The sequence below is a fragment of the Larimichthys crocea genome, chromosome XII, assembly GCF_000972845.2.
Source record: "Larimichthys crocea isolate SSNF chromosome XII, L_crocea_2.0, whole genome shotgun sequence".
Lineage (NCBI taxonomy): Eukaryota > Metazoa > Chordata > Actinopteri > Sciaenidae > Larimichthys > Larimichthys crocea.
Genome location: NC_040022.1, coordinates 31,626,673 through 31,636,672, shown reverse-complemented (window position 1 = coordinate 31,636,672; position 10,000 = coordinate 31,626,673). Strand labels below are relative to the sequence as shown.

The 10,000-nt window shown below is 41.0% G+C and overlaps 2 protein-coding genes across 5 annotated transcripts in view; both read right to left on the bottom strand.

The window, feature by feature from the left end:
- Positions 1-814: 814 nt before the first annotated feature.
- st6galnac2 (ST6 (alpha-N-acetyl-neuraminyl-2,3-beta-galactosyl-1,3)-N-acetylgalactosaminide alpha-2,6-sialyltransferase 2) lies at positions 815-4,858 on the bottom strand. Its single transcript, XM_027284860.1, has 10 exons — positions 4,783-4,858; positions 4,441-4,682; positions 4,107-4,173; positions 3,639-3,810; positions 2,664-2,817; positions 2,417-2,555; positions 2,154-2,257; positions 1,379-1,462; positions 1,184-1,286; positions 815-1,101 (listed from the first exon to the last, which is right to left on the bottom strand). The coding sequence occupies exons 2-10, from the start codon at positions 4,542-4,544 to the stop codon at positions 928-930; spliced, it is 1,101 nt and encodes a 366-aa protein (XP_027140661.1). The 5' UTR covers positions 4,545-4,682; positions 4,783-4,858; the 3' UTR covers positions 815-927.
- A 744-nt stretch (positions 4,859-5,602) lies between these two features.
- The window catches only part of si:ch73-366l1.5 (FILIA-N KH-like domain-containing protein), a 33,088-nt gene continuing 28,690 nt past the window's right edge, over positions 5,603-10,000 (bottom strand). For 2 of the 4 annotated variants that reach the window (XM_027285650.1, XM_027285654.1), the window contains one exon: positions 6,216-6,643. Coding sequence is in view for 2 of the 4 variants with exons in the window: in XM_027285654.1 (XP_027141455.1) it covers positions 6,631-6,643 (13 nt within the window). In the remaining 2 variants the exon portion in view is untranslated. Of the gene's footprint in view, positions 5,782-6,215; positions 6,644-10,000 lie in introns of those variants that run through there. The other 2 variants (XM_010751790.3, XM_027285651.1) reach the window with 2 other exon arrangements.

Below are 10,000 nucleotides of genomic sequence, written 5' to 3'. Positions count from 1 at the left end.
TATATTTTATATCCAACCTGCTGAAGTGAAACAGTTTGTTTGTTTAAAACTTTATTCGAGTAAAGCTGCATCGATTCATTGAGTTTTTGATTTGACTACTCGAGGGCAACAAAACAAAAAACACGTCGGAATAATGAAACTGTTAATAGTTATTATTATTATTATTAGTATTTTAGTATTATTATTATTAATAATGATACTCATATTTAATAATTTCTCATCATTTTCAGCCACAGACGGTTTAAATAATGGACGTGGAAACTGTCTTTAGGTTTTTATTGAGAATCTTCACATTTCTTAAATGATAAAATTTTTACTTCAAACTACAAAAGTGAAACTTTTACACGATCAGTTAAAAATAATAAAATAAAATCACAATTTCATCAGTTTTCTCTGTTCAATATAAAACAAGTTGCAGCTGGATTCACACTGAAGAGACTCATCATCTCTGATTCAGTACAAACTATATTATTTTAATGAAGTCCATAAGAAGACGAGTCTGTCTAAAGAAGTGTCCTCATATTAAAGTCTCCATGAAGCCAACTTGACGTCCATCTGTCCTCCAGAGTCTGTCCAACACTGACACACTGTGTCTTCTGTGTCTTCAGTGTCTTCATGGTATTTTAGAGTTTGTCATTTCCTGATACCAGAAAAACTTTCAGAGGTTCTGTCGCTGTGTTCACTGTTAGACTGGACACTGCTGGTTCAGAGGTTCTGTTCTGGTTTCAGATGTTCTGGTTTCAGATGTTCTGGTTTCAGAGGTTCTGTTCTGGTTTCAGATGTTCTGTTCTGGTTTCAGATGTTCTGGTTTCAGATGTTCTGTTCTGGTTTCAGATGTTCTGGTTTCAGAGGTTCTGGTTTCAGATGTTCTGGTTTCAGAGGTTCTGGTTTCAGAGGTTCTGTTCGGTCACTGGGTAGACGCTGATGCTAGCTCCTCCTCTGGTACAACCTGATGACCTTCTGGCGGTGCAGCGCCTCCCACAGCCGGCTCTCCATCCTCAGGTCGTGGTTGGCGAAGAACCTCAGAGGTTTCTTCTTCGAGTCGTAGTAGTGATCGGAGAACGCTGCGTAGTTTCTGGTGATGAAGCCGTAGGCTGAAACCTGCAGGACAGACGGACGTTCATGCATGTGGATACTGGTCTTTGACTTCACGGTGTGGTGTTTGTTCTGGGCGCGTGCTCACCTGGTCACAGGTGTGTAAGGCCGTCAGCAGCATCAGCGCTCCGGTGCTCGGCATGTACAGGTGACGAGTCCTGGCGTCGTTCATCCGCCGAGACGACAGGAAACTGAGAAAAGACAAAAACACAGAGACCATCCAGTGCTATGACGCCTCATCACTTACAACTCTGTGACCAATCAAATCACAGCGATCGCTCACCTGCGCGTCACGTAGGAAACAAAACCCGGGTGGAGAATCTTGAAGTTTTCAGGTTCAGGTTTTGGACCAAAGTACTCTGAGGGCCTGACAGACACAAAAACAAAGAGCTCTGTACATTTACTCAAGTACTTTACTTCAGTACCAGTTTAAGGAACTTTACTTGAGTCTTTCTACCTGTACTCGATTACATCTCAGAGTAAATCTTTATTTATCTGACAGCTTTAGTTTCTTTAGAAATAAAAACATATGAAGAGTTTATAAAATCAGTTCATACAAGAACAGCCCAAATCATCTGTGAAGACTCTCAGTGACCCAGGTAACTGGACTTCACCTCTCAGCTCTGACTGACTGGTGGAGAGTCCCAGGTGTTTACACCTGTGGGTCGTTAAGGACACCTGTGGGTCGTTAAGGTCACCTGTGGGTCGTTAAGGTCTCACTCCTGAAACATCTTCAAGAGACTCATCAAGTCCAGTTACTACGGTAACCTTTAATTAATGAATCAATGTTTGCATTGACGCATCAAGGATGAACTCTTGATGATGGTTGAAGTCATTTGTCATTTGTCAGATTAGTTTCTGTGACGAGGTTTGGACTGAACAAACTTTGTGGAGGTGTCACTGTGGACTTCTGGGTGTTATGCTGCCATCTAGAGGCCAAGATGCAGCATTACAGGACAGAGTTGGTTCGTTTATCCATTTTCTGTTGATCCCACTTCATAGAAATCAACAGTCACATTTAAAAACTGCAGATCAAGAGTTTCATTAGACAGACTCACCTGTCGCCTTTGTCTTTACCTGAACCGACAGTCCGACCCTGAACAGCAGCCGCCAGCATCACATAATCTCTGATATCTGATGGGATGAAGACGTATTTTAGATCCTGCAGAAGAAGAGGAAGACGAAGACTTTGCCTTTATTTCAAAATAAGAGCACAGTCCTGTTGAAGATAACGGTATCTTGGATCGACAAATCACGCAGCTGAGAATAAACTGGATTATTTCAGCCTGACAACAAAAGTCTGGATTAGTTATTAGCTCACCGGACTCTGGGGGATTTTGGTGAACCCGTCTTTGCGGTAAAACCTGAGGGCGTGCTTCATGGTGTTTGTTGTGAATCCATAGAAGGAAATCTTCGTCCCTACGTCTTTTTCAAAACCTCTGATCAGTGCTCCGTTCACCCTGAAGACCAAAGAACCGTGTTTTTACTGACATTAGATCAGTTTACTGACTTCCAGCTGATCACAGACACCAAGGTACAAACAGGTGTGCAGGTGTCTTCAGACTCACCTGAAGACAAAGTCATGGCTGTCGATGTTCTTCCCCTGTCCGGACCCTCGGAGGATGCCTCCGTTTCCAACCACGGCACAGCGCACACACCTGTCAGGTGAGCCGCGACTAAAGAGGCGAGAGCTGTTCAGGAGGGCGAGTGTCGATCTCACAACTGGAGGAAGAGAAGATCGTCAGTTCACTGCTCTTCAGAGTTCATGTCTGATGTAGGACAAACATCTGGATCCCGAACTTCAGACGAGGACAAACGAGTTTCACTGATTTGATTTGAAGTTTGGATTAAACGTTTGGACAAACCTTCTCATGTAATGTAACCAACAAACACATGAATGGACTTTAGACCGACCAGAAACCTGGACTTTGGTCTGATGAGCCTTCTCCTCCATGATGAGTTCTATCTGGGGTCAGGTTTAGCAGGGCAGTCCAGACATCCCTATAATCAGCAGCATAATCAGATCCTCTTGGAGGTTCCTGATGATGAGATATATATAGACTGTCCATCAAGTTCTGGGTCTGTCCTGGGTCTCCTACGACTTGGATTTATCAAGAACACCTCCAGAAGATGGTCTCCAAGAGGATACTGAACCATCTCAGCTGGTTCCCTTTCTCTGAGGCTGAGCTCGGCCTCATTTCAGCCGCTTCTATCCACCATCTCATTCTTTTGGTCGCTACCCAAAGCTCATGATCATAAATGCGGGTTGGAAAATCCAGAGCTTCGCCCTCCAACTGGACCACAACAGTCAGGTACAGCGTCCACATTACTGCTGACTGCACCAACCCACCAACCATCTCACTCATGAAAAAGACCCTGAGATACTTGAAGCCCTTCACCTGAGGCAGCAGCTCACTCCACCCTCCCAAAGAAAACCACTGAATAAGAAGGTGTGTCCAAACGTTTGACCGGTCTACAGTTCATCATCTCAAACTTGTGCTGATGCCGCACTGTGAAAATACTGAAAGGTCTCCTCAGTTTACCGTCAGCAGGAATTCCCTCCCAGCCGTACGGAGGCGCTCGGTTCTTCAGATGTTCCCAGGCCGGTTGGTTGAAACTTTCCGCCCGCTGCAGAACCGACACCGAGAACCTGAACTTCTCTCTGAGGAGACGATCGTTCCTCACGACGTTCCTCAGAGAACACGGCGCTTCAGTCTACATTTGTACACAGTGAATAACGAGTCAGTGCTAAAGTGTTGCTGGTTGCAGTTGTGTGTGGTTTGTCCAACTGGTGTTGCCGTACCTCAACAAAAGTCAATGTTTGTTTCAAATGTTTTAAAAAATCGAAAACTAGATCAAAACATGAATGACGTAGTCTACGACCACCATGATCTGTCATATCATATATTATTATTCATGTCTGCAGGTCTTTTAGTGTGTACACCACGGCATTATAAATAAAGTTGTGTCAGGTTTAATCATGAAGTTTAAAGAAGAGAAGAAGAACTCACCGCCTCTTCATCTTCGGTCTCTGAAAAGATTCTCCAGTCGACATCATCGCCACCTGCTGTCAGCTGACTGACGTCACGACACAAAACATGTTTTCAAGCAGGTATTCAAAAAATTCAAGGACATTCCAAACCTTGAAAACAAAAAAACTAAATTTCACGACTTAAAGGAGACTTGAAATTTTTAAAAATTTCAAGTCTTCCTTCAGATAAATGAAGTCTTTAAAAAGCTTCTTTTCTCTTATAGAGCATGAACAACAACAACATGACAACCTGAACACACACTCCTAACACGTAACACACCTGTGCTGACAGTGTGAAGCAGGTGCACACTCACCTGTCGGCGCTCAGCTCGCTGTGATTCCTGTATAAGATGGTAAGAATGAAGAAACATGAAGTCACCAACAGGATGAACGCATTCCTCAGAGAGGGCGTCCTCATTGTTCCTCTTTAAATCACTCAGGGACTTCTTCTTCTTCTTCTTTCTCCGTCTCTTCTTTCATTGTTTTCCCTTCAGGTGTGTTCAGGTGAAACAGGACGTGGACAAAGGTCAGACTTACTCGCAGTCTGTGGCTCAGACTACAGGAAGAGGAAAACCGGTTTTCAGGCAAGAACAAAGACGAGTTTGTCCGCTTGTTTCTCAGCACACCTGTTCGAGGGGCGGACCTGATGACCTCACCTTGTTTTGTGTTCGAACACCGACTCTACAGAGCTGCTCCGCCTCCAATCTGTGATTTACAGAGTTTATGATGGACAGTGAAGTAAACTGCTGACAGCTGTAGCTGCTGTTAGCTCAGTTCGTCAGCTTGGCGGTGAGCTCAGAGCGACGGGTACCCGTCGCTCTGAGCTCACCGCCAAGCTGACGAACTGAGTGTTTGTACCAACAGGCGTTATGGACTACCAGGAAGAAGAAGAGGAGGTAACCAGGCTCAGCAGCTTCTATGGACATGATGGCAGAGGAGAAGAGAGTGAAGAGGACGCTGACGGAGGAAGCTAAGAAGAGAATCAATCGTCACAATCAGATGTTTCATATTTATGTTTTATTGTCATGAAAAAGTCGTTACAGCTGACGGATCGACTATTTAAAAAACACGCAATTCATTAAACATAGAAAACACTACATTACCCAGAGTGCAGCACTCATTAGTCTCATATACTACGGTGGCACGTGAGAGCCAAAAGAAGACAAAGTTTAAATGTGAGAATAAAGTCGTTACGAAGGAATCTTGAGATTAGATTATTTTTATAAAATAAAACACTAAAAACTGAAGTTAAATTAAAATGAATTATTAAATATGATCTGAGCCGACAGGTGCTGCAGACCTGTTCACATATTTCCAGTTTTTAATTGATCCCACATTAATTAATTAATTAATTAAAAACATTTTAATCTCAACACTGATCAGAAACTTAGAACTGACATTTTCCTGAGAGCGACTCGTTAAGAGTCTGAACACACGAAGAAGAAAAATTAAACTTTAAATCTTTAAAAAAAAAAATTTTTTTACATTCAAGTTTTTGTGAGTCAGTGTTGCCGTGGTAACGCAGCAGGAAGCGATGATGTCAGAGCGAGTACAGCTTCAGCTGCTCCTCCATCTCTCCCTCCGTCACCTCCCCGAGCGCCTCCTGGTTCTCCCTCAGCAGCAGGAAGATGGCTGCGAGCTGCTCCTGTTGCACCCTGGGAAAAAAAACAAACATCACAACACACACACACACACACACACACACACACACAAACACACACACACATACATGACGTCCTGTGCTGCTGTGATAGCTTCATGTACACTCACATATATCAACATTTAGAAGATTTAAATATTTATTTATCACGTTATCACTTCTTTGTATAAATAACTCAGAATGTCTCCACGTGTAATGACTGGATTCATCCTGCAGGGGGCGCTCATGTACAACATGAAGACTTCTTGGATCATGAAGAAGCTGTCATTGAGACTATGTCCAGGTTTTAGACAGTCTGCAGGGACGTCACAGAGACTACGTCCAGGTTTTAGACAGTCTGTAGTCTTGGATACTGTTTTTTAACGTGAATCATTTATATCATCAATATATCAGGAGAGAGTTTGACACAAACACAAACAAACGTGGTCGTCACGGTTTCACACTTTTATTTCATTTTTAACATTTAAACCAAACAAGAAGTGAAAACCTCGAACACGTGACGGACACGTTAACTTCTGCGGTTTCATTAAGTCGACTTGTATCTTAAAGTTAGGTTACGGTTTAAACTCAGACTAGACTAAACTCAGGCTAAACTTAAATCACAGTTTAATAGTTTTAAGAAAATAAATCACACCATCGTCTCGTCATCTCGTGTTCGGGAACTAAAAGCAGACCTGAAGGCACTTTTGGTGGAAAGACGTTTGTGTTCACAAGCAGCTAAAAACTGAAAGAGGTGAAATCAAAGAAAGAGTTGAACTTCAGACAAACTGCATAGATCGATTCTTCATCATCGTTTATCGTCTTCACGCGTCGGCTGGAAGAAAACAAAGACGTCTCTCGTGGATCATTCAGGAACTCTGAAACAAGGAGACAAAGACAGATTCAGGTTTTTGAATCATGAATCTAAAATGTGGATTTTAATTTGTTTTAGTCGTTTAAATTTGATTGTTTCAGGCACAAGTTTTTTAATTATTCAACAGATCCAGAACCAACATTAACGATAACTGTGATATTTAAATGTTTTCTGCTCTACATGTGTTGTTCCCACTCAAAAAAAGAAAACACGATGAAAGTTAAAAGATTAATTTGACTTAAAACATTTTCTGTCACATTTTCTATAAATATTGATAATATCGTGAATGAACGCGAGAATCTTTTATTCCAACAAATTATAAAACACAGCAGACGTTCAGAGTCTGTTTTGTGTCCGTAAACACGAAGTGATTTGTGGCTTAATCGATGTATTTTATTAATATTTGGATCGTTGATTCAACGACTCAGATGTAAAATGACGAGAAGTTAATAATTCAAAGCTGACGTGTTACGATAACGTAACTTTTAAGTCGTCTGAACGACTTTAGTTGATACAATACAAAATATGTCAGCGAATATTTTGTATTGTATCAACATTTTGCAGATTTGTGGATTAAAAACATTTAAAATTATTAATAAAAGCAAAGAATTAAATAATTATTTTTGTAACTTAAAGAAGAGACACTGCAGATATCACCATGAAACTTCTCCTGTTGGTTACTGATAATTAGGATAATAATTTTTTATGAAGTTTAATATTTAAATATGCAAATGAGGCATTATCTAATGTAATTTAGGTGAAATCTGCAGAAAAATATAAAATAAAGTTTCTGTGTAACAATGTTGAAACTCTGCAAATCAAAAATATGAAAGCTTGAATCCAAATCCTGAAAGTGACAGATAATTAAAGTGTGAACATCGTTAGAGTGAACATCGTTAGTGTGAACATCGTTACCGTGAACATCGTTAGAGTGAACATCGTTAGTGTGAACATCGTTAGTGTGAACATCGTTAGAGTGAACATCGTTAGCGGCAGCACTCACCGTTAGTTTTGGTGTTAGCAGGTAGCATGCAGGGTTAGCAGGTGAGCAGCACAGCTGGACAGAAGCTGGAATAAATAAATGAAGTGAAAGAAGCGAGCGCCCGGTGAACCAGAACCAGAACCAGAACCAAAGCAGAAGCAGAGGAACCCCTGCAGAGCGCTGCACACACAGATCGGGTGGCGGGTCCGTGCAAAAAAACGAGTCCTTTAAAAACTGGATTTTATGAACAAACCTAGATCAAAGTTTTCTTCTTTGTATAAATGTGACGTCACAGAATATTGATCATCATTCATCATCAATAACTCAAAATGTTCCCAGGTGTCACGGCTGGATCTGTCCTGCAGAGGGCACTCATGTGCAACAGGAACAGGAAAATGATGTTTATTGTTTTTGAGTGTCACGAGTATAAACCTTTATGAATCATCTTGTGACTTTTATTTTGAAAAGCGCTGTAAAAAATCTAATTACTCTCATTAAACGTGTTGTTTTTCTGCAACCTTGACGAGGAAAAACAGTTCAGAGTTTCTAAATGAACTCTAATTAAATGAACGTGGAGTTCTGACTCTGATAGACTCAGTGGCTCGAGGCTGATTGAAGTTAAATCAGAGTCTCCACCCGTCACATTAAACTGAAGTATTCAGGGCGTTTACTCAAGTACTAACACCACAAATGACTCTTTGTACTTCATTGCTTTTATTTGAAAACTTTAGTTACTTTACAAATGAAGATTAATGATATTGTTGTAGATGAAATTACCAGCTGTGTATGAAGTCACTGAAAGCAGCTTCATCTTCCACTAGGGTCGCAAAGGGGTGGAAACTTTCTGGAAACTTTCCATGGGAAGTTAAGCTGGGGAATTTTGGGAATATTCCAAATTGGAAACTCCATGGGAATTATGGAAATTTAGTCAAGATTATGCTAAAATATATTACCTGTTAAGGACCAACATTGAGTTCTGTAAATTGACAGTTTATTGACGTTTATAACTCTACCTTCGACATTAAAGTGTTTTATGATCTGTGAGTCTGGTTGGTGGTAGCGTTCATTTGTTTTGGTTCTATAGTGTGACATCTACTTTAAAGTGATAAGCATCAACCTCCGAGTCTGTGACCTGAAACACAACCTGCAGTTCCTCTAACGTCCACTTGAGGCTGGCTCCAGAAGTGAGTCAGTCTCCATAAGTCCCCATGTCCAAATGTCCAACTTCACAGCAGAAATAAACATGTTTACAGCCTGGTACAAAAAACAGTTTTGGTCTCTGTAGCTAATTTCCCCGTTCATGACAACTGTACTGAGGGTGAATTTATATACAATTCACCTGTTCACATTATATTAAGGCTTAAAGTTATACAGGGTTAAGAGCGTGGACGCTTTGATTGACAGGTGGGCGTGGTCACAAGCGTCACTCAGCCCGCCTCGACTCCACCATCACAGATTTTGAGCTTCACAAAAGCTTTATGAATAATATCCTGATACAATAAGAAGAAAATACTGCTACCCTCAGTAGTACACAGTGTATCCAGGTAGTTTGTAGTTTATACTGACAGTGAGGTTAATAAACTGTCCTCTCTGTGGACGCTCAGCTTTAAAGGTCTTTAGTTTTATACGTTAATGTGACTCTTCTTCTGTGGTTGTCGGTTTATCGTGTGAAACACTGAGTGTGTTCATGAAGTCTCTGTGCTAACATTTGTGTTTCCTCTTAAAGCTTCCTATAGGATCCTTTGTGTTTCCTTTTAAAGCTTCCTATAGGATCCCTTGTGTTTCCTCTTAAAGCTTCCTATAGGATCCATTGTGTTTCCTTTTAAAGCTTCCTATAGGATCCATTGTGTTTCCTCTTAAAGCTTCCTATAGGATCCTTTGTGTTTCCTTTTAAAGCTTCCTATAGGATCCATTGTGTTTCCTCTTAAAGCTTCCTATAGGATCCTTTGTGTTTCCTCTAAAGCTTCCTATAGGATCCTTTGTGTTTCCTCTTAAAGCTTCCTATAGGATCCTTTGTGTTTCCTCTAAAGCTTCCTATAGGATCCTTTGTGTTTCCTTTTAAAGCTTCCTATAGGATCCTTTGTGTTTCCTCTAAAGCTTCCTATAGGATCCATTGTGTTTCCTCTTGAAGCTTCCTATAGCAGTGGTCCCCAACCCCCGGGCCGCGGACCGGTACAGGTCCGTGGATCAATCAGTACCGGGCCGCACAAGAAGTAATTAGTTATTTCTGTTTTATTTAATACGGTCATCTCGAAATAAAAAAACGTTTCAAAATAAAAGACCGCTCGACTTAGACTGGGACTATAATAGAGGGGGACTTACTACTCTATCTACAGTTGGTAGGAGAAGAAGAAAATATTAAGTATTAAGTAATATTTT